General features: G+C 40.4%; 1 protein-coding gene across 3 annotated transcripts in view; it reads right to left on the bottom strand.

Annotated features, from left to right (window-relative positions):
* The window catches only part of LOC135077372 (fatty acid synthase), a 33276-nt gene extending 9465 nt beyond the window's left edge, over positions 1–23811 (bottom strand). The window contains exons 1-9 of one of the 3 annotated variants that reach the window (XM_063971897.1): positions 23677–23811; positions 23491–23548; positions 16997–17192; positions 9725–10491; positions 9112–9342; positions 2809–3138; positions 2008–2511; positions 1606–1834; positions 318–799 (exon numbers count right to left, since the gene is read on the bottom strand). In XM_063971897.1, coding sequence (XP_063827967.1) covers positions 318–799; positions 1606–1834; positions 2008–2511; positions 2809–3138; positions 9112–9342; positions 9725–10491; positions 16997–17171 — 2718 coding nt within the window. In that variant the 5' untranslated portion in view covers positions 17172–17192; positions 23491–23548; positions 23677–23811. Of the gene's footprint in view, positions 1–317; positions 800–1605; positions 1835–2007; positions 2512–2808; positions 3139–9111; positions 9343–9724; positions 10492–16996; positions 17193–17267; positions 17775–23143; positions 23221–23490; positions 23549–23676 lie in introns of those variants that run through there. The other 2 variants (XM_063971898.1, XM_063971896.1) reach the window with 2 other exon arrangements.
* Between the last annotated feature and the right edge of the window lie 1308 nt (positions 23812–25119).

Below are 25119 nucleotides of genomic sequence, written 5' to 3' on the forward strand. Positions count from 1 at the left end.
AAAAATCTGTCAAACTTCATAGGTACAAAAAGCACCGGTTGTCGTTATCGTCACGGTTAAAATGAGGTGGTGCAACTCAACCTAAACAATAGAGTTTGGTGTCAACGATCCGAAATCGTCAGAGACCTAGCCTAGGCACAGACCGGCTACTTTTACTTGGTCGATAGCTGGGTCGGGCCGTTTATCACACCGATTTGATATCGGCCGATTTTTCATACAAATAAGAATCGGGCCCGACTATCGGCCAACCAAAAGTCGGTGGTCTGCGCCTAGGCTTAATATCTTTCGCCCGACGAGCGGTCGAATCGGCCACTCACCAAATATCCGGTGGCCGGGAACAGCACGCGGCCGTCGATCTCGTGGCCCATGAGGAACTCGTCCTCGGCGCGGTTGAGGTCGATCTCGATGACGTTCTCGCCGGAGCGCGCGGGCGCGGCGAAGTTGGCCACGGCCCACTCCACGCCGTGGTCCCACAGCACGCTGGAGGCCAGGCCGGGCGTGCCGGGCGGCACGGGGAAGGGCACGGCGGGGTACAGCGCGCCCAGCGCGGGCTGCGCGCCGGCCGCGAACAGCCTGCCCAGCGCGGCCAGCAGGTGCAGGCGCGCGTCGGCCGCGTCGCGCCGCACCAGGGCCACGTGCGCGGCGGGCGCGGGCACAGCGCGCTTCAGCACGGCCTGCAGCAGCGCGTGCGGCGCCACCTCCACCACCAGCGCGCGCGCCGGGATCTCCTTCAGCGCGTCCGCGAAGCGCACCGGCGACAGCAGGTTGTTCACGTGGTACGCCACGTCGCTCATCTTGGCTGCGGGCAGAGCGCCGGGTGAGACACGAGCGGAACGGCGTTAGGTTCGAACGATATTTATTATTTTCATTGAGTCGTTCGTTAAGTTCGTCTATAAATGGCTAAGCAGATACATAATTTAAGGTCCCATTATTTGTGTTGTATTGCTGTTGGTTTTTCGAATAAAATAAATAAGTAAATAATTTTATGATGCCGCGAACGCATAAATCAATCAAAATCAAAATCAAAATCAAAAATATTTATTCAGTTTAGACCACAAGTGGCACTTATGAACGTCAATAGAAAATAATAAAAAAAGAAAAGGTAGCCCTTATGGGGCACTTTACATATCTCCTTATCTTTTGGGCCCTACCAGCGCTTCGAGACAAACATATGGCAAGTGCTGAGAAGAAACGCCGGAACAAACTCAGTCACCACTTATTGCCAGGAATTATCTAACGGTAAGAATAGTCAAATTTAAGTACATCAAATATGTGCAGACTGAACTGACCACGCATCCTTGTCATCAATATAGTCTCGAACCTTGTAGTACCCTTTGGACATAAGGGTATTTTTTATATGTATCTTAAATTTGTCTATTGGCAATTCAACAAGGTTGTGTGGTATTTTGTTAAATATGGTAATACATTTCCCCAAGAATGAATTACCTATCTTATGCAACCTAAATGATGGAACAGCAAGTTTATTTTTATGTCTCGTGTTAAATGAGTGGACGTCACTTTTCTTAGTAAATAATAATATAAAGATCGAGGCGTACATTCCCAAGATCGTTCGCGCAGTGTATGCAATGTAAACAGGCGACTGACCGAGGTCGGAGTTCCACTGGTCGCGCGGCAGCGAGGAGGACACCCAGCGCGACGAGCGCGGCTTGGGGTTGGTGATGACGCGCTCCAGGCTGCGGCGCAGCAGCGGCGCGGCGGCGGCGATGTACTTGCTGTGGAAGGCCACGCCGCTGCTGTTGACGCGCCGCGCGAACACGTTCTCGGCGGCCAGCTCGGCGACGAACTTCTCCACCGACGCCACGGGGCCTGAAATCTAAAGAACGACCGACGTGCTCCGTTAAAACGAAACGGTCTATCGACGAAACTGTAAGGTGGATCAAGCGTGACTGAATTTGAGACAAGTTTGTGAGCGCGTGATCAAAAACTACAGTTGATCCATAAATCTGAAGCATCGAATACTATCAGTCAAAATACAGAGACACGTACCGTGACGCTGTCATTGGCGTTGTGGCAGGCGGGGAAGACGTCGGGCGGGCAGCGGCGCACGCACTCGTCCCACGACAGGCCCACGGCGGCCATGGCGCCCGGCGCCAGCTTGGCGTCCACGATGCTGCGGCCGCGCCAGTAGGCCGCCAGCACGGCCTGCTCGCCCGTCAGCGTCTCGTCGGCGTAGGCGCAGCCGATCTCGCCCACCGAGTGGCCCACGATGCCGTCGGGGCGCACGCCCACCTCGCGCAGCACGTCCACGAGCGCCACCTGCACGGCGGCGATGGACACGAAGGACGCGATGACGTCGTCGAAGGCGGCGTCGGGCGCGTCGCGGATCACGTGCTCCAGGTCCACGCCGTGCGGCCGCAGCGCCGCGGCCGAGCGCGCGATGCTGGCGGCGAAGGCCGGCAGGCGCAGCAGCGTCTTGGCCATGCCGGCCCACTGCGAGCCCATGCCCGAGAACACGAACCAGATGGGCCGCGGCTCACTGCTGTCGTTTTCCTGACACACACGAATGCTTTCGTCACATCAAGAGCGCTTCAGGCGTTGAAGAATACGACTGCGCAGATTTTATTAAACAGGTAGGTGTTTAACTAGATTTTGTTACGATGAATTTTAGATACTATTTGAGTTTGGGACCTGTTACTGATGAAAATGCAATTCGGGTCCATATTTTCACATTTGCGTCTTAGACGACCACGAAAAACTTTAAAATAAAAATAAAAATCAATCGGGACGCGACCGGCGAGTTCGAGTCGCATACGTCAATCTCATTGATCGATTAAAAATGTCGCTCACCACGACTTCCTCGACGACGTCGTCGGCCAGCAGCGCGTAGCCGCGGTGCGCGTGGCCGACGATGTTGTGCGCGTGCACGCGGTCCAGCAGCGCGTGGAGTGCGCGGTCATTGGGGTGGTCGCGCGCCAGCGCCAGCAGGCGGCGCACGGCGTCGTCGGTGCGGCCGGACGCCACCACGACGCGCGGCACGGCGTAGGGGCCCTCGGTCGCCGCCGCCGGCGCCGCGCGTCCGCGCTCCGACTCCAGGATGACGTGCGCGTTGGCGCCGCCGAAGCCGAACGAGTTGATCGCCACGAGCCCGCCGTCCCACGGCGTGTTCTTGTCCACGACCTGGAATCGACCCGTCCGTTTTAGTCGTGTCCTGAAGCGTGGGCGAGCTTCGATCCGTGAACAAGATGAGGGTTCACGTGTCTCGCTCGAGTGTGTGGGTCGTCAAAACCCGTATTAAATGATGATCTAGTTCAGAACTAGATCATCAGCATATGTTATTTTATTATCTGTGATTGTTACTTGTTGTGTATGCCTAATAATAAATAAATAAAACTGTGATTTGTACAAAATTTTCCTCAGACCGTGTGACCTCAAAACGATTAATATTTTTTAGCTTTTAAAGGTTTAATCGCGTCACACATACGTAGCACGTAGGCATCTGTAGACATTAAAACGATTTATATGTCAATAACACCAGTTAAGAGCCATTTCACAAAAAGATTCCGCGCGAATTTAGGTAAAAGCTGTCAACGCAACGTCAAAAGAGTAAAAAGAACGCTGAAATGGACAAAAAAATCTTGAGCCGTGACCGTATTAAGACTTGATTTAAGTTATTAATTTTAAGGTAGAATGAGGTATTCAAACTTGATAAATTAATTTAAATTTTTAATAGAGTTTATTAAGTCTTTTATATTTCGATTCATAATGAAACACGAATAGGTATAATATGTAAAATATATATTAAGTACAAAATAAAGACAGTCACATAGTGAAAAAAAAAATTGCCCCCTTACAGCTCCATCATCGGACCCTGGATACGAACTATTCGTCAAGGCGAATCACACAAGCCCAAACTCCATAGGGTTCTATTGTTTTGTTACGGAGGTGGCCATTGCATCTCCTCCAGATCCATTATCAGACAGAGCTAAGAAATAAATAAATAAATATTATTATAAGTAAACAAATAACTAAAATAATTCATCTTACTATCTTACTAGTCTTACTAATATTATAAATACGAAAGTTTGTGTGGATGTCTGGGTGTTTGTTACACTTTCACGCAAAAACTACTGAACAGATTTTGATGAAACTTTACAGTACAGTACAGCAGTACTAGGCAGTCTGTGTTCAACTATCACTCGGGTCGGACGTTCCTATCGCAAGACCTTTGGTTCACTCAGTTCCGATACGACTCTAGTGCTGTGTGTAATCATTTTCGTGAATACACTGAGTTTATTAATTTCTACGAGTGGATTTCATTTTGACTGAGACCTACGCCATGAACCCTGAACCAGAAGACCCTGTCGCCAGCGACAGCGACGCTCATCCATCCCTGGCGTCGACCAGAATAACAATGTAATGGCTATAATTTATGACGATCTGTGACAAACTAAATTTCAAGCGGGTGAAGCCGCGGGCAATACTACATATTTCATACTAGCTTTTTGCCCGCGACTTCTTCTGCGATGAAGTGGAAAATGGTTCTAATAGAATTAAAATATTCTAAGAAAATTAATTTTGTTAAATGATTATATTTTTTGATATAAAATCTACAAATTATTATGTTTAAATATTTTAATACTTACAAAATGGCATGTATTTAAATGATCTTTTTAAATTAGCAAAAACGGCAAATAAAAAAATCTAAATGGTCATCTATTTTAATGATTGATCCTCTTTCTTTGAGACATAAAATAAATGAAATCGATCGATATTTTAACCTCTTTTGAACTACGCAAAAAAAATTTGAGATGTAAAAATTATATCTGATCGTTACTTGTTGGTCCTCAAAAATAAAAGAAATGAGCACCAAATATTCAATATTGTGATACTTTTTTAAATAATTCGATTTGCATAAATTATTTTTTGTCTATATCAAATAATCTTCAAAATAATTATGTTATGGTACTTATTTTTATTAAGTTGTAGTCAAAGGATGGAAACTATTTAAAGGCACTTGATGTTTAAAGATTTTTTTTATTAAAAAAGCATACTTAACACGTTCACACTGCGTTATCGGGTCGAATTGACCTTAGGTGCTGGATGCGTTGGTGCGGGATGATACGAGTATATTCGGTCTTTTCAGTAGTACGAAATATAAATATTGTTTTTAGGGTTTTCTGATTTCTCGACTTATTTTTTTTCTCGAGTTTCGAGAATTCTCGAGGCCAAAGTCTCGAGTTTTCTCGGGTCTCGAGTCTTTTAATGAAAACTGCTGGAATCAGTTGAAATTTAATCAAAACACAGGTTTTTTTAATCGAATATACCTACTTATATGCACAAAAATCAATATTAGAATTTAGTGCCACGAAAGAAACAAAAAACAAAATCTTCTTTCATAATTAATATTTACTAATAATCATAACAAAAGTCATAAAGTCTCGTGTACTTTAAGGGTAAATAACAATAAAAATCTGGAGCAACAATTAAATCACTTGTTTCCTAAAGAACACAAGTCCAAATAGCAAAATTACGATAAATAGTTTTTTTTATGAACAAAAAAACCTTTTTAATAAGTTTTTAAATTTCTTACAGATAACGACTTGAATAAACTTTACGAGGAGGCACGAGTACCTAACCTAACGTCTGTTAGGTAGGGTAACTGTCTAGTTAACAAATTTTTCAGTCTTTAAATCAGTCAAAGTTAAACATATAATAAATATCATACTCTTTGGTGAACATTATTACTTACTTAGTTTCGATTCAGATCACTACTTGCAAATCAAATCAGTTAAAAAAGGAAAACTAGTTTTGCCAGTCTAAAAGCAACGTTGACCTATTAAATAATTAAAAACTTACTTTTGTCTAAGAAAATAGGCTTTCAAGAATATTAAAGCTTCAAAATCGAAACTCGAGAATTCTCGAGCTCCGGTAATTTTTTTCTCGTCTCGAATGAAGCCAAATTTCTCGAGTTTTCTCGAGTTCGAGAAAGCTCGAGCAGAAACCCTAATTGTTTTGCAATTGTTTCGTCAAACACAGTAAATATTTGGAAAAAAAAAACTTATCAGGTCCTTACGACCCGATGTCGCACTAAAAGTAAACAAATATCGTTTAGTGCTTTTATCGTGTCTAATCGACCCGTTGACAGATGACTTTATGGTCACTGATCACGGTCGAGATCGGTATAATAAGAGAAAATCAACCTTGCGATTTGAAAAAAATAAAGAGGTAAAAATTATGATGTCGGGTTCAGGGATGTCAGAAGTAAGAAATTATTTTACATAGCGCCTCTAGTCCCAAACTAAGCAAAGCTTGTAATTTAAACAAACATGGCAATGTACCATTCTGGTTGCTTATTGGCCGCTAAGCCCTTGGCCAACTCAGTAGCCAATGACGGACGATTGTCACTCAACCACAAAGTACCGCGTAAATTAAAAGATATTTTTTAGTTAAAAATATTAACCAATAATATTTTTTGTTAGATCAAATATATTTTAAAGTTAAGTTATACATAGATCGAAATTTATTTATTAGGTGATCAATATTAAAAGGCAAACTTGATATAAAAATCAACAAATTAACAAAATTAAAGATCAATAACTAAAAAAGAGGATCAAATATTATTTTTGTTTACCAAATATTAAAAGAGTATATTAAACATGAATATTAAGTTACCTTTAATGAAGATCATTCATAATTTATCCGTAGATCAACTAAATATAGACCCAATAATTAATATAAAGATAAAATATAATAAAAAACATCATTTATTTTTAAAAGTGCACATACAAAAAAGATCAATTAGTTTTTAGAGGATCAAATAATATTGTCCCTTACAAAATTATGAGATCTTTCTAAAACAAAATTAAAACACTACACCTGCCGCAGATTTCTTTGTAAACAATGTTTTTTTGTTTTTCCTTCAGGTGCTAAAATCACCAGGCTATTGTGTGCGCATACTCTGGAGTATTCCACGTACAACTGGTCGTCGGAGAAGCATAGATTTCCATTAAGTCTACTCCCGCTACCATATAGAACTCCGCTAAAACTCGTGAGGGCGCCAACACTTACTTTTGTATCGAAAATTAGTATGAGCAGCTGCGCACGCGGTTGCCCGTTGCAGGCTCTATGCAACCACACTATTTTAAACCGTGGTCCATAAGCATGAGATGGGAAACTGCACTCTCTTGAATTCTCTTGAATTTGATGGTGTTAGGGGAATCCTAGGAATGAATACAGACTTTCCAATGGAATCTCCTCATCAATATTGCGAAATTGCGAGTTGCAATGCAATGTTACGTTTTCACTTGTTATTTTATTGTTATCTGACCTTGATTTTTCAAACACGTGTCAAAATAAAAAAAATAATTTAAATCAAAAGTAATAAGGAATATTTCATTGATATCAACTTAGAAACAAGCACAGATCACAGAAACTAAAGGGAAATGTGACAAGGGACAAATTGGAACATATTGCTTGTGAAAGCAATGATGACAGTAGCGACGTCATTATGTAAACAGTTTATATTGCTTGCATAGTACTAAAGATTATTCGAACGTTGAATACTGATACCGCAGTGGATAATGAGCACATAATTTGATTTCTTTGTGTGTGTGAATTTCTAATACGACACTGAGTTTCGAACTCAGCGCATTACTTAGCATCTCTCTATATTTCTATGGAACCAAGTTATCTCCAAAATAACATTCCACACCTTTTTAACCTAGTCAGGTAATAATTTTAATAAAATACGAAGCACGTCATCTATCAATAGGATATATGTATATTTTAGAAGTTAATAAATTATGCATAAAATATAAACATTTAAGAAGTTTAGTTAAATCGTAGAATTTCTGAAAAACAAGTACTAAAATCGTACTGAAAAAAAAGTATTAATAATATGTTATCTAATTTATTTATTAAACGTCGAATTTTATCAAAGATTTTGGACTAAAGTTTTTGAAAATATTTTATAGCCTACATAGAAAAAAAAAATAGGATTCTAAATCGTGAAAGAATTTTTTTCGGAGCCTATTGCCTCCAAACAAACAAACAAACAATTAAATCTTTCCTCTTTTATTAGTATAGATTTAACAACATAGCTTCCCTCTCGAAACAAAACGCTTCTTTTTCTTCTTCACGAAACAAAACTCAAAGCGGATAAATAAATAAACAAATCTTTGGACAATTTCACAGCGCCATCTAGTCCAAAAGTAGGCAACCAATATGCTTGTGTTAAGGGTGCTAGCATAATGGATATACTTTTTTATAATTTATTTATTAAATTTAATACATGGTACCTACATATTATACATAGTTACACCCAGATCCGTCAAAGAAATTAAAATTCATCATTTCAATTTCTGCTCGGCCGGCCGCCTCGAAACAGCCTCTCGGCATAGTATCAAATGCATTTGGTCGCCGTACAAATCACCGCTTCACGACACGAACGCACGTAAACGTCACGGCGGGAAAAATGACACAGGTCCTGCCTTGACGGGCGCTCGCGCCATACTAATCGATGTCGGCTTGCGTATTGTAATTTATACTGATATTCACATCAATATTTTGACAAAGTGGTTACTAATATTTAAACAATAACTGTAGAAATCAATTCTACAATGAATATTCTTTATTTTGGGATACTTTTATTGCAGTTATTGCTGCTTTTTTAAACCAAAAACCACGATCAAAATGTGACGTTAATCTTCAAATTTGCCAAATTATTTTTAGATTTTACTCAATAATGGTACTGAAATTCGAGAATCTATTTCATTAATGGACTACAAGAATATATGTCCGATGATTACTATATATTTTTAAGCTTATTATATGAGCATAAATAATAGATACAGGACTTTGAAAATGAGTCTGCGGCAATTTTTCCGTAAAATGGTTGTGGGAGATGGGGCACTGTGAATTAAGCAAAAGAGTTTTAGTAAATCCGTTTCATTAATGGTCAACACCAAGGATTGACCTATCTTTCGCAGTTATTAAATAATCTCTGGGTGTTGCTTAAGATAGTAATTCATGCTTCCAAAATCTTAGAAATTCGCACGAAAATGTAAAATGGCTCTTAAGAACTAAACACGTCGCTGTAAAACGCAAATTGTCGTAAAGCAACAAACGCTCGGGCGTCGAGTGGCGGCTCACCTGGATGCGGCCGTCGCTGAGCGCGGGGATCTCGGCGTTGGGGCTCTTGTAGTGCAGGTTGGCGGGGATGACGCCGGCCTCCATGGCCACCACCATCTTGGCCACGGAGCACAGCCCCGACGCGGGCTCGGAGTGGCCCATGTTGGACTTCACCGAGCCCAGCAGCAGCGGCGTGCTGCGCTCCTCGCAGAAGAAGTCGGCGATCGCGTTCACCTCCTGCGGGTCTCCCACCTGTGCGCGGTGTTGTATTAGTTAAATGACAGACGCGTCGATCGATGTAAAAAACGAATTCAGAAGGATCATGCCGATAAACGCCGAGTACTGTGTTCATATTGGCTGCGCGGGCTAAAAAAATATTAACATACGAGTTACATGCTGACGTAGGCTGTAGACGTAGGACTACCGATTTACATAATAATACATATACATATCTGATGTGTTTACGTCTGGTGCGCAGCGTGAGAGTTCACCGGAGATGTGTAGGTGATATTTTGAATTTGAATAGTTCATAAAAAAGAGCCGTGCACGTGCCAAACGCAACCACGACCGCGCGTCACACAAACACAGCGTCGGCGGACTCTCTATCACATGCGAGATTCGTTCCTTGACGTACCTTGGTGCCGGTGCCGTGCGCCTCCACGTAGACGACGTCCTGCGGGCGCAGGCGCGCCTCGGCGAAGGTCTCGCGCGCCAGGCGCTGCTGCACGGCGCCGGCCGGGAAGGTGATGCCCTGCTCCTTGCTGCCGTCGGTGTTCATGCGCGCGTTGCGCACGGTGGCGTAGGCGCGCCGGGCCGCGCCGCGCCGCTGCAGCAGCACGGCCACCACGGCCTCGGAGCGCACGTAGCCGCGACCGCTGGCGTCGAAGGCGGCGCAGCGCCCGTCGGGCGCCAGCATGCTGAGGCGGTGGAAGTTCAGCGAGTTGCCGGGCTTCAGGCACAGGTTGGAGCCGGCCACGATGGCGGCGTCGCAGTGGCCGGCGCGGATGGCCGTGAAGGCCTGCGCCAGCGCGAACAGCGAGCTGGAGCAGGCCGTGTCCACGGCGTACGAGGGCCCCTTGAGGTCGAAGGTGTAGGAGATGCGGTTGGGGAACATGGCGCGGCAGCAGCCGGTGAGCGCGTAGCCGTTGATCTTGTCGGGCTCCTGCGTCCACATCTCCTCGGACTCGGAGTTGGACACGCCGACGTAGACGCCGGTGCGCGAGCCGCGCAGCTCGGCCGGGCTGTAGCCGGCGTCCACGATGGCCTCGTGCGTGCTCTCCAGCAGCAGGCGCAGCTGCGGGTCCATGAGGTGCGCCTGCTTGGCGTGCACCCCGAAGAAGGTCGCGTCGAACAGCTCCAGGTTCTTGAGCTTGCCATTGCGCTCCGGCAATCCGTGCAACCCTGTCGGGCAAAACGTTGATGTTACGATGTTCGTGTGATTTAATTTGATCTTACTTACCTACTTGACTAAAGATGACATTGAATTTTAATGTAATATAATTCTCGGTTACATATAAAAGTGTTAATACTAAATATTAGGTATTCCGTCGTGACTCTATTTGTTACAGCTGTAAGTACCTATACATATACCGCCTCTAACTCTGATTCAAATGCTACTAATTCATCTCAAGTAAAGAACCGTATACAGCCAAGTAAAAATATTAGCGAAATGGGCGAAGGGTTATTTATAGTCGTTGTCAAGTCAAAATTTGGTTAGCGGGTCACGACGAAGCGCAGACGGGGATCCCTAACAGCGTGTAACCGGTTTTTTACAACCTACCTATAAATCCGACGACGCGCAACTGACGCAGGAGTTTGTGTTTGCGATGTCAAGAGCTATGCTTGAGTCAAGGCCGAGCCGTCACCGGCTTCGAAAATAACAAAACGACAAATGCTTACCATCATTAAATTATTATGTTTTCGAGTATTAATATTAATTAAACATTTTATGCTAAACGTAATTTGATGTTTTAAAATAACTGGTGCCTTTTGATTTAATCAAATTAATTGATCGTGAAAAAGAAATAAAATAAATGCTTTCCTAGGAAATAATAACTATACAGGTTTTCCTAGGCCTAGCTGGAACACATGAATTCGAATTGCTATAAAACTTTTCAGTATACGCACAATTTTTGTTGTGTTGGCCATAGATTAGCCAGTCAGTGCGCGGGTAATGCATAACTATGTACTCGTAACATTGCCAATGCCTTGCTCTTTATAGTTGCAAGTAATTAAGTTATGCACCGAGCGCGGTCTCCGCACAGTCTGGGGCACGCATATCTCAGTGCGTCACAAGTGATGGAGAGGATAGCTATGATGATCGAGAGAAAACCTTGTTAGGAACGTTTTCAGGGCCTCGGTGCTGTTTGTAATTCAGATCCACTTGCTTTGTTATTTAGAGGAAAATTTTTTCTTATGACTACTTATTATGTAGAGACTGAAGGTTGGCTATTCCTAGGGTTTCTTCTGACCACCAACAGCAATTAGTCTATCACTTACTACAACGCATATTATTATGTAAGTATTTAAGTTGCCATAAAATTAAATCCAATATCAAATAAGATTTTCGCAAATCGGAAATAATAATGTATTTCATAAATATTAATAAATATTTCTTGAGTACGGCGTAAATATTATTTTACTGTATTTTTTTCACCTCACTGGACTTGCAATTAACGGCAATTCCAAATGCTATGCATGCAAAAATATCAAAATCAAAACTAATCCTAAATACCGCTCGATTCTATATTAAATTTGATCAAGTTATTATATCATGTCAGAGAGCAGCGATGATTGTCTCGCATCGTTTGCTATATAATTTAAGTAGGTAGGTAATTTTGACGCACGCGCGTTAAACAACTAGCCAATGACGCAGAAGATGGTTACATTTAGGGTTTTTTCGGCAAGGTTGTCGCTTGTAAAAGCGAAAAGTCAATGCAGGAACTATGTTGAATGTTTTCGCAAACCGTCAACAAATATTACACTGTTTTGTATAATCGTTAATGAGTATGGCACACGTCACCGTCAGCACCCGATTGCGTGCGCATGTAGCTTGCGGAAGAACATCGTCTCTTGTGTACTTTGCAAAAATAACTTTAAAGAGCGTCCATTTATTGAATAGTCAATACTATTTGTTTTATTCTAGTACCAACTTAAGTAGTTTATGGTAAGATGTTACAGCTAGGTATTATTGCACAAAGAACACGCGCGTTATACAATAGAATCGACAAGCAATTAGCTGGCCGATGGAGGGGCCACATTTATGCATAACTTAATAAAAAAACGCTGCAATAAATCGCGTGACTGATAAACTGTAAGTATGTTACAGTTATGTCGTAGAAACGTAACTCAAGTCATAGGTACCCTGGTAGTACCGACTCATATCTAGCCTGCGTAATAAATAGTTACGAAGAAATATTAATTTTATTTATTTTAATTTCGGTTTCTTTATCTTTGGTCAGTCATGATTACTAAAATCAATCCTGATCACGCAGGTCTCCTAAACTATCGCCGATTGTCAAATTGATAGAATGTATCAGTCTGTAGCAATAGTACCTAAGTTTAGCAATCAATTAACGGCTTCACCTATATAAATTGTATTTAACAAAACGCAGCTGATATTCCCGCCAGTGTTAGAATTATTTATGCAATAGTATCGATTGACCGTCCGTATATCAGTCGGCGGTCGGTGAACGCAAACATTATACGTCATGCAATTCATAATAATAACTAACGGAAGTGGCGGACTCTCAGATCGCGATCAGGAGCAGGTCGCATCACGTACAGTCGTCATAATGTGGCCAATTAAATCGGAGGGAAGCAACGACCCGGCGCGCGCGTCGCCGCCGCATCCATCCGAGACGAGCCTTGCTAACCTCGTTACAGTTCAAGATTCGATTATAGAAGTAAAAAATTAGATTGGATCTTGCCCGTGGGAGTAAGCTAACTAAGCGACTTGTACACCAGACAATCGTAGGATCGCTGCCCTGCTGCACTATATTTATCTCCATACTTAGAAGTGAAGTATGTACTCCTATTCTGTAGTTCATTGTAGAGTATTTTGCTGTCACTTCTTATGCGCAGATGTTTATACATTTTTTAATACACTTTCTCGCAGTCTGGTCATCACTTTTGTTTTTTGCTTATTTGAAACACTTTGTGTTAAGTATTTCTATTCATAATAAGTATAACACCGGAAGTAGGTATAGTTTTAGGTGTGATTATTTATTTATTTTATTTTATTAGGAAAACCAACAGCAATACTAATACAAATAATTATTTTATTTTTTGCAATTCAGGGTTGACGCATTGTAGCGAGCAGCTTAGAAATTTGCCACTTCGGGAAGTCGGCACTGCCGATGCGAAACAAGCGCCGAGCTAAATTGTAGCACGTCATTTCGGCCACGAACACCTACATCAATTCGGTCATTATTGAGTTAACAACGCCAAAGTAGCGCTCCGGCGAGATGATGCGAGAGATAGTGCGCTATGCGCGAGAGCGAACAAGAGGAGCTGCAGATTCGCTCCGTCCATCATTAGCTTATCGCGCGATCGGCGGCGATCAGCGCGGGGCGCGGGGCGCGGGGCGGGCGCGGGCGCAGCGCTCACGCGATACTTCAATTGTTGATAAACATGGTGCTGACGTGACGACATTGAACTTGCAGCATTAGTCAAACAGACAAAATAAACATTAGCACTAATCTTCGAATATTTTTCCGATTCATTGGACGTTGAATTTTATTAATATTAGTAAAATTATATCCTAAATTTTATAGTGCTGTTTCAAATTTATGTTACTTTCATTTGTCATTTTTTGTGGTGTGCAATAAACAGTAGACCTCTATCAAATACAACGTGTCCCCAAATTCAACGATAAGCCGGGTGCCGTGGGGTGGACGATTGGACATGGTCAAAAAATCCATCTTCTTTTTTAGGGTTCCGTAGTCCTGAGAAGGAACCCTTATTTATAGTGCCGATATGTCTGTCTGTCTGTCCGAGGTTTTGCTTGGAAACTATTGGCACTAGAGAGCTGTAATTTTGTGGAGGTATGTATATTAATCACGCGGACAAAACGATAAAATAAAATTTGGAAAAAAAAATTTTAAGGGTAGCTCCTCTACATAAAGTGGGGATGTTTTTTTTTTCATCTTCTATGCCCATCGTGTGGGGTGTTATTGGATAGGTCTTTTAAAATGGCTTAGGGGTTTCTAAGACTATTTTTCCATTTAGAGATCTGTTTGCAAATGATTAAAGTGCCAATTTTTGTTCGAGTAGGGCGTCCCCCCTCTAAAAACTAAACTGTTGGCTTTAAAAATCTGTAAAAATTCGTAATAATACTACTTTTTATGAACTTTCAAGGAAAACTATAGCGGTTAAGATACATCAGTTAGTTTAAGAGTAATAGTTATTTAACTCATGTATTATAAAATTTCTTAACAAGTAAAAACTCCTTAGAAGAAAATATTAAAAGTGACTTTAGATGAAGTAATTACTTGCTTCTGAAATATATTGTGTGAACCCTACACTGCACTTGGCCAATTTTTTAATTACAAAATAAATTATGAAATTCTTCAAAAATTTATACCCTTTATATTTTAAATAACCACGACCACAATTTTTGAAATCATTCTGTTTTTTTTGTATTAGCAACCTAAGTAGTACTAGTATGTTACGTCACAACACTTAAAACCCTCAGAATGCTTGCAGTTTTTACACAAATATTAATGAAAATATTTTTTCTCCTTAGAATTTTGACAGATTTTTACTTGTCGTTTTGTAAAAAAAAAGTATGGACACTACTGCGGCAAGCAATTTTTTTTATAAAATAGGGATGATGACTGGGTAGTTAAATCTAAATTCTATTTAGTCCGTCAGACAGATAATTAGAAAATATTAGACTCATACTTTGTAATTTTTTCCATAATTCATGAATTACAGTATTATATTGAGTTGAAATGTCACGTGACGTCACTTTTGAGTAAAAATTCTACTCCATTTCAACTCGATGTAGCACTGTTATTATTTAATTATGAAAGAAAATAAAAAATATGAGTCTAATATTTTCTAATTATCTGTCTGACGGACAAATAATTAAAATTTTGTCATCTAGCCTATTGATGCGACGGACCAAGATCCCAAAATGATATTTATAATACTCTAAGAAAACTAGTCACTAGATTGATAGCAGAACGCACTGACCACAGAACCATATAATGGAGAATTTGTAAGAACTTTGCAAAAAGAAAAGATTAAGTACAACAATTTATTTGTGATAAATAAGCAAATTACTTAAACTTCCTGATAGCCTATTAGTACTAATCTGTCAATCACATATTATGCCAAACAAAATACATGAAACATGATGATGCCGAGTGCCGTTAAAAGAAAAATGATACATTTTGGAATAATATTATATTCAAAAGGGATAGTTGCTACGAAACTTTTGGAGTACAGTAGCAGTGCTCGGTACTACGAGAGGCCCTACCATGCGTGTACTACGCGCTACGGCGCGCGCACTCTACCGCACCAACACGCGCCGGCGGACATCTAGCTTGACAATGTCAATTAGTACTGGCAGTAGTACACGACACTATTGGGTAGATACAAATAAAAAACATAAGTCAAGTACTACGCCGCGCCGTATATCATAAATACCTAGAATTTAAACCGTATTATGGAATATAAAGATAATTATAATTCTCAGTCAAACCAACGATTAACTCAAATCAAGGAACTGCCATGAAACTTGTAGGTAGAACAAAACTCTAGATGTATAATGATATAAGAGGTTAGCACCTTGTGTTGACTACTTGTCGATTAGATACCAAAGGCCGTCAGGTCGAATGCGCCATCCAATGTTACATTTCATCAGCTTCACTGCACGTTTAAATTTAATTTCCTAGTGGTTCGTAAACACTATCTTATCTCATTTTATTTTTCAAATGCAAATGTGTGCAATGAGAGTCTATTCTTATTAAAATGAATCTAATTATACTATCAGTCTAAATCTTATCTAACATTTTCAATGTATCGCTGTTGGTTTCTATAAAATAAATAAATAAATAAATAATTATAGTGTGTTTGTTCAGAAATAAAAAACTGAGTAAATAAACCAAAGCAAAACTTATAAGACGGGTAAAATGAATAATTATGTAATTTGTAACGTAAGTTCAGTTTGCGACTTTTAAATATTTTTCATATTTCTTTTTTTAATTTTCAGCATTTAAGTTGTGGCTTGAAAGGACGTTGGATTTTCCAACTTATTAAGCATAATGTCAAATACAAAAAAACACTAGGTCGTACGTGTCCTTCACATTGTATGACGACGTTTAGTTAATGTGTTGTTAGGAAAATTTCAATATTATTTTTTTCCATTTATTTTCGATTTAAATTTTGAAAAACTTTTAAAACAATCACAATAGATTGTAACTTGTTGTAGGCTGTTTGACTTTCATTTTGACCTTTGGAAAACATATCCCAGGAAAAGAATTACTTAAGTATTAAGAAGAAGCATAATGTAGCTTCTAGTAAGCTCTATTTATATAGCACGACAGATCAATAGAAACATGTAATTCGTCAACTTGCCCTTCAAGCCTATGGCCCATTTAATAAATTAATATATTAATTAAAAATTAATTAATAAATTAATATAGTATATATCTCTGCCTTAATTTCTAAAGAATGAATTAAATCTGAACTCAAATTTTACTTTTCTACAATGTATTGAAGAAAATGTAAAAAAATATTATACAATTAAAATACTTTCGCTTTAGGAACTCTTTAGTTTTAATAACCGAAGTGAATATTGTCACTTATTTTCTATAAGTACAAATATTTTGTTGTTAAGTTGGAAAAGTGAAATTCTAAACCAGTGTCAATCACAAAAAAAAAAGAAAAAAAAGCGTACCTGGTGGCCAGCGGCGGTCGTCAGCTGTGACGAGGTCGACGCCTTCGAAGAGGTTCTTGGCGAACTCCTCGATGGAGTTGGAGTCGGGCAGGCGGCCCGAGATGCCGGTCAGCACGATGTCGTCGTCGCAGGCGCCGCAGGGGCCCTTCTTTCCGTTTACCGTCGCACTCGGCATTGTGGCTTAGCTCTTAACTATCTGTAACGAAACGAGCACTTCAGTTCGACGCACTGTCCGAACGAAACTGAACGTCCATCGGTCGGCGGAGGGTACCTCGAAGGACGGTGGCACCGCGTCCAGGGGACTTTCATGCGCGACGTCGATCGCTACTGAGTGTCGGAAGCGGAGTGCGCGGGAGTGTGTGGCGAGCGCGAGCCGCGAGCGGAGTGCTGCCGCGGCCGCCGACCGGAGCGTTAAAAGGGTGCGATAGCAGGGTCGAGGTCGCCGCGGGTTATCGCGCAAGGACGACCAAGGTCGCCGTAATCTTCCTAGACGTTTTCACCCCTCTAACATTGATTACGCCTACACGTCAGCTATCTACTCGATCAGCTGCGATTCTCTCGCAAACTACGAAATTGAGAAAGAAAATGTTACGACTACGGAACGAAACATTCACGCAACGACAAACTCGCGTGTCGCGGTGATGTGTGCGATAAGGAAGTTTCACGGGCACAAAGGTCTGGGGAGCGTGAAAGCCGGGCGGGCGAATGTGGGAGTCGGAAGACGCAGCTCGTGTCCGCTTCGACCTCCGATTATCTGCGCGCGGGTGAAGCTGTGACCCGCGATTGAGACGCAATGGCGCGGCGTGCGCATCACGCGGCGGGTCAGCGCGGGCGCACGCGGCAGGTGCGGGGCCGGGCTCCGCACCCAGTCGCCTGAACATTTGCTGAAATTTTCCACACTTTTTTTACGACACATGCAGAGAGATTAAAGAAATAAAGTTTATTTATAATTTATTCACATGCAACTGATCGGTTTCATGCTCGTGTGCGTCAACACGTTTTATAAAACGTTGGCAAATAAGTAATTATCGTTCTTTAGGTAATATACGAACCCGGTAGGCCGGTAGCCCGAATTACCTAAAAAATTACCTTTTCAAATTAAATACATAAGTAGGTTGGATCTTGGTTTCGGGCCATCAACATGTTTCATTCCAGATCCCAACTCTAAGTGGCCACATAGCACAAGTATTTCATTGGGTTCTGTTTTTTGTTACGTAATAAAATAATATGGAAATAGTGTTATAATGCGTCGTAAACGTGTGATTGGGCGCGCACAGGCCTACGGCGGAGACGGGCAATGAGCGCCTTTGTGTGCCAATTGCGGCCATCAGCTCCCTGCGCGGCGGCCCTTTGTTACCCTCCACAATGCAGCCAATGAACCATCTTCCACTACTACTCAAGCCTGGCTTGTCTCTCGGCACATCTATCTAACAACAATTACTCCCACGCCTCTGTAGGTATCAAGTAGGTACCTATTTACTTTTTTTTATTTTTTTTATCAAGTGACGTGTGTTCGTCCGGCTCATTTCAGCCAAATTACTTATGACATGAAAAGTCAATAGATACTTATACTTTTTAAAAAAATGGGAAAAGCAAGAAGAATAAGCGTTTACTTTAACAAAATCTCCTGTTAGACTATAACTGCTCAGGTAATAATTACTAACACTAAAGTCTAATTAAAAATCTGAACTTTGGAATATTACCTAATATTTTTTTATGTGCGCTTATTGCAGCTATTTCGCTATAGCAAAAGTATTTAAATGCTTAATCACGCCAGAACAGCTAAACAGACTTGGATAAAAGGCACATAGTTACTCGTATACAGGATGGAATTTTGTAAAGCCACCTAGAGGGAACGTACTCATAATACTGTAGATAGAAAATTTTACTCAAAGGAAACATTCCTTAATTTAGGAAAAGAAATAGAACTGTATTCAAAGATTTCTAAAAATTTGCTTGCCACACCCGGGAATCGAACCAACTATGTTAAAAATTACACCCTGTATTTTTTATTGCATCGATCGTTAGGGTTAAGTATAAGGATGAAATCTCTCTAACAAACTTGATAAATCAAATGAAAGAAAAACCATGAAATCTTAAATTATTTTAATTATTTACAGAAACTTGTATGGTATGGAATTGATAATCGAAATTTTTTAGAAAATCTTTGATTGCAGTTCTCTTTCTTTTCAAAAATAAAAGAATGTTTTCTTTGAGTAAAATGTTCTATCTACAGTATTAAAAGTACTTTCCCTCCAGGTGGCATTACAAAATTTCACCCTGTATATTTAATCTGGTATGTAAGAAATAGTACTTTAGATAGGAGATGGAAGTTTGTACAGGGACTAAAGTTGCTACTGCCGATATATGTACTTATTATTATTTTTGTGGCATTAATAAATACATAGTTTTTAAGGGGTATACTAGACAATCTGCTACCACCGCGGGCAGAAGCTGGTAAGTTTTAAATAAAACATTGTATATTGGAAACATTACCCTGTTGCGATGTTCTTATTAGAAAAGTATAGGTTTGCTTTGAGTGCATATCAAGTGCAGAAAGGAATGCCCATCTGGTAAAGGGAAACTGTACAATGCATTTCATCGTCATTTAATAATTTGTATCATCCACAAGTCCCAACGAGGAAACTCTTGGCCTGCATCTCACCTAATAAGTGATTATCAGGCCGAAGGTGTAAGCTACTTATCCCGGAATCCTCAGCCACAGAGGATTAGCTGCCTACTACTTGTATAAAACAAAAATAAATCATTGAAAATTTAATTTCTTAATTAACAAGGCACTCTTTAAAATCACGTACTAACATCAACTTAATTTAGAGTCGAGTAAAGTGTGAAATAATGACGACTTAGTGACTTATATTTTTTGAATATAGACAAAACCCCAAAAGACGAAAAAATATTGATGAAATAATGTTGTGTACTATTAACCTTACTGTCTGTATTTATTCGTAATAGTTATTACCTACGAAAACATATTTTTCAATTTGGCAATGCTCTATCACAAATTTTTGAGGAAGTTTATAAATATATTCACTAACCAACATCCTACTAATATTAATGCGAAAGTTTGTGTGGATGTCCGGATGTTTGTTACTCTTTCACGCAAAAACTACTGAAATTGTTTATAACCCAGAATAACATAAAGGCTATAATTTATGACGATTTGTGACAAACTAAATTTCACGCGGGTGAAGCCGCGGGCAAAAGCTAGTATATTTATTATAAATCAATGCAATATACAATGTGATTATGATCTCTATCATTAAAAATACGATTGAGCGCAATAATCGAGCATGGTAAACAGTGGTTGTTTCCACAATTAAGTCTCTTTTAAGTAACTCGATGTACAAATATTTTTACCCTTATCTTTTCCGTTCACACACATTCAGTACATGAAGTGTCGTGAGTTGGTGCCGTGAAGACCGCACGATATCTGACGTAGACCGCCCGTGTAGTTTCACTCGTAGAAATCGTGGCAGACTCTTCAGTAAAAGTATTTTTATTAGGTACTCCAAACAGCAATGTTGGCTAGATAATTGGAATCCTTTATTTAATTAACGCTTGTCATGAAATCATTACATTTTAGTTATTTCTGCCGGCGACTTAGCCCGAGTGGATTTTGATCTATCTATACTATATTATTACTATACAATATACATAACATATAACATACAGGGTGACAGGGAAACTCGACCTATTCCTTGAAAGGGATCATACTATAATATATTATAGAAGTCATAGCTACAAATTAAGTCCAGTAAAACAGGGGTCAAAACTGGCTGCTTACTAAGATATTAGATTTTTTTAGAAATTACTGACTTGTTACCAAAAACCATTAATTGTGAATAAACTACTCTACTCTAAACAATGAATTGAAACTTTTCTAAAAGCTGAAAAATTAGGAATCATTTAAAAAAGAAGTGCTTGCCCAAAGCTTACATAATCTCAGAACTAAACGGTAGCAATAATTACTTCACCGTAAGGTATTGGAAAAAAACTGAATGGAAGTTGGCGTACAAATAAGTAGAATAACTAACGAGTTTCATAAAAGCTTTCCAAAAAGTTACAAAAGTTATCAACTTTCTTTGCTGTTTTAAAAAAAAATAGCCTAAGAGCGTTGTAAGGACAAAATTTTCATTTTGATTTGTAAATTTAATTTAGATCGAAAAGGCAACAAACATGAAGGACTAAGTGTATGTTACTGTGACATCCATTGAAATGTTGAGGAAGAGGATATTGGTAGCTGCTGAACAAATAAAAACCTCACTTTCAACGCGAGTACAGTGAGTGAAGTACGTCGTAGGCTTCATGCTGGCATACGAAACAATGGTAGGCACTTTGAACAGGATTTGTAATGTTGGTTCATGTAGACCTAGGTACGACGTACCTACTACACTCACTGTCACTCGCTTTGAAAGTGAGGTTTTTATTTGTTCAGCAGCTACCAATATCCTCTTCAAATCTACAATGGATGTCACAGTAACATACACTAAGTCCTTCATGTTCTGTTGCCTTTATGGTACGGTATGCTATGGTGGTACAGCGTTAACTTTTTCTACTAAAATGTACAAAACTAAATTGAATGTTTGGTCGTCAGCGGCTCAGCGCAGCCTGGCTCACAATAACATTGGCTGCCCCAATCAATGCGGCAGCACCACGTGACGCGCCACCAAGGTTAGCCGCGGGAATTCCACCCCGCCCCACCAGCCAGCCGCCAGCCGCCAGCCGCCAGGCGCGTCTCACCCGGTGCAATTATTCCTAATTTATGTAAATAAAATGTCTACGTAAAATGTTATTTATAGGCTTTATGTCGTTTCTAGTAAAACTCACGTTTATGAATGTTACGAGTATTGCGAAATTCTAGAGCAGTAACTAAATTATAAAAAAAAATAACCAATGTTGTTTTTCATTTGAAATATCCTCGTGGTCATGGTCAGTATCGTTTTCCTGTCAAATCACTTGGATCAAGTCAAGCATGCAGCGGTAGCTTATCGATGATTCGTATTTGGTGAATCAGCTTTGAATAATTTTGAGAGCTGACTCAACGACTGTTTAGCCTGAAATCGTCCATTCATTCTACACCTATCTACTATCACACAACATAATGTGTTGTAGCATCATGAGTTAAGTAGTAAATGATTGTTTGGTGTTGCTGTTAATTAGCCAAAACGTGGATAGTTAAGAAGTAGAATTAAGTAAAGAGCCTCGCGCGAGGGTAATTTGGCCGGAATGACTCAAACAAAATGGGAATGGGGCATTCGTATGGCGAGCGAGACTAAAGCCGCCGGCCGGCGCACGGCGCGGAGGGGGTGGCATCAGCTGGAGGCGGTGACGTCACGTCGTACGATCGCGTTGCCACCACGATACAATGACTCCTGTGTTGTTATTACGGTATCCACCACGCCGCGGCCGTCACACCACATTCGCAATCGATATGATGTCCGTACTTCGTCGGGTATTTTTTTATATAAGTATTTAAAAACAAACATTTCTTTCTTCCATACATTGCATTCTCAAGTCTACTGCTGTTATCGCGACTTCAAAGTTTAGAATTCAACAATGAAAAAAAATATAGCAAAAATGTCCGTGTTTGATACGGGCAGTTTCATTTGTTTTCAAGCTCCGTAACTCCGAACACATCGAGACCGACGACAGGTGATTTGCGCTGTCTGGAACTGTATGTACGTACTCTAAAATAGTAATTTGAGACAAGGTAGATAAAACAATGCTCTCCGCGGTGCGTTCGCTCCTCTCATTTCAGGGTTAACAAAATGGAATAAGCCGTAAGTAGGTTTAAACAATATACCTACATGATGTGCTGTCTTATTAGGTTTAAACTACACAGATTAATTGAAACGAAATGAAAGATTATACTAAAATAGAATTAATATAGGTAACATAAATGTATTGGAGGGAATGTTTTCCTCAATATTAGTTACTGGGAAATATTATTTATGTTTCAAAATATTATATTAGTTTCCAGTTAGGTTAGTTTTAATTTTGCATTAGTTTGAAATAAATACAATGGATTGAAAGAAAAGCTATACCTCTACCAATATACCAGACAAGTAAATTGTATCTAGTCATGCAAGGGAAAAAGTTGATGTAATGTTTGCATCCATTACGTACCTACTTACAAAGATACAAATAACTTTAAGTGACGGCAGGGTGGCGTGCGAGTGGTGCCGGTGCAGCGGGTGCAGCGGATGCAGCGGCCGGGCTGCGAGGAGCGGGCACTTCGCGCTCGCGGGGCTCGGCACGGCGGTCGGGGCCGGCAATACTATGGGTTCGCGGCTATCGACCGGCGAGCGTGTCGCCTGTGCGGGGTCTGCACGTCAGCCCGCCGCTGACACTGCGGCGCGAGTAGGCCTGCGGGGCGGCCGCAGCCTCGCCGCCGAGGTGTGGCGAGCGCAGAGAAGGCTCAAACCTACGCATCGAACTAATTTCGACAAACAATTTAATAATAAATCACTCACTGGGTCTCGGGCACTGCGAGGCTTTCAACTAGTTTGATGTGTTGTCTGAGGATGTCGCCTAGAACAAGTAAATACTCACTTATTTCTCATTCAAATACTGTCGCGTTTTCATTATAGGTAAGTATTGCATTAAATAACAAAAAAAAACTATCAATTTTTCATACACGTTTAAATAAAAGTACCTACCTACACACAACGATCTAAATCCGGAAGGGACTAAACTTTTAGTAAAGAATATTAGCAACAGTACAAAGTCCGAAGGCTGGTATCATTCGGACAAGCTCTATTCGCGATATCTAATTGCGTAGTGCGGGGTGAGTGAGGAGCGTTGCCATGGTGCGGCGATCAGGCCACGTGAGCGCGGCCAATGGCAGCGGCCCGCGGGCGCGCCCCCCCGCCCCGCCGCCGCCGCCGCGCACCGCCAGCGCCCGCGCCCCGGCGGGTTGCCGGCTGGCGTGCGCGACCACGGTAATATTATTGTAACATGGCCGTGGGGCGACTTGTAGCGGTCGCTCACTAGCAAGCGAGCGAGTTCATGCCGTGACGAGTGACAACATAATGAGCCGCTGTTCCCGGTGTATTGCGATTTTTCAGATAGGAGCAATTAGATAGATAACCTTGTATCTGATTAATGATTAAAAGGTCTAGGCTAAACTGTGTATGTATTTTTGTTGCAAATATTATCACCTAAATGTTATAAAATTTTTCAGTGTTTAGCTTTCATGTAACCACGTCGTCATGTTTTATGTAGGTGCTGCTACTTACTTGCGAGTTTAAAAGTTTTATGTGTACTTACTGCAAATATCTAACTAATGCAAAATCCGATTAGATAATGTTTAAGTTTCCTAATTTTCTATTATATTTAGATTTAACGTTCGTTAGTCTCGCTAAAACTCGAGAGCGGTTGGGCCGATTATGGAGATTTTGGTTTTGAAATGTGTCGTTGTCCAGAGGTTTAATAAATTGGCGAGAAAATAAAGCAAATCTTACAGGTTGTACTAAGTTCATCAGGTCATCTAGTAATAAATAAAACCGTTTAATAAATAACCTTTTGTACAACATTCACAGCAAAAAACATATCCTTATTATTTATTAAAAGAAAACTATCGGGAAGGAGTTGCCCAAGTATTGTTTTTTTACCAATCTGTCTGTTAATACAATTACAATCCGACCTGTATACAGGGTTGAAACTATAAGTGATCTCACTCGATTATTTCTAAACTATACAAGAGAATCAAACGGTATCAATAAATAGGTTACAGAATAAACTTGATCTATCCGAAAATTCAATGTTTCCATACTAAATGTATGCCAGCCACACAATATTAGAAGTGTATTTTTTTATTAATCAATAAACTCTTATTCATTTAAAATTATTTATGGATATTGATTTTAGGCTTTACTTGCTTAATATCAAAAGATGAGTGCCATGACTGTGGTAGTACTAAATGTATGAAAGATGGAAACATGAATTTTTGGATAGATCCAGTTTTAAATAAAATAAATAGGTAAGTAATAAAACGTTTAGTTTTTTCTGTAACCTATTATTAACACAATTTGGATAGAGCTCGTGAAGCACTTTTAGGATCAGAATCAGTTATAAATACAATATCTTGTGTAGTTTTTAAT

Source organism: Ostrinia nubilalis, chromosome 13 (assembly GCF_963855985.1).
Source record: "Ostrinia nubilalis chromosome 13, ilOstNubi1.1, whole genome shotgun sequence".
Lineage (NCBI taxonomy): Eukaryota > Metazoa > Arthropoda > Insecta > Lepidoptera > Crambidae > Ostrinia > Ostrinia nubilalis.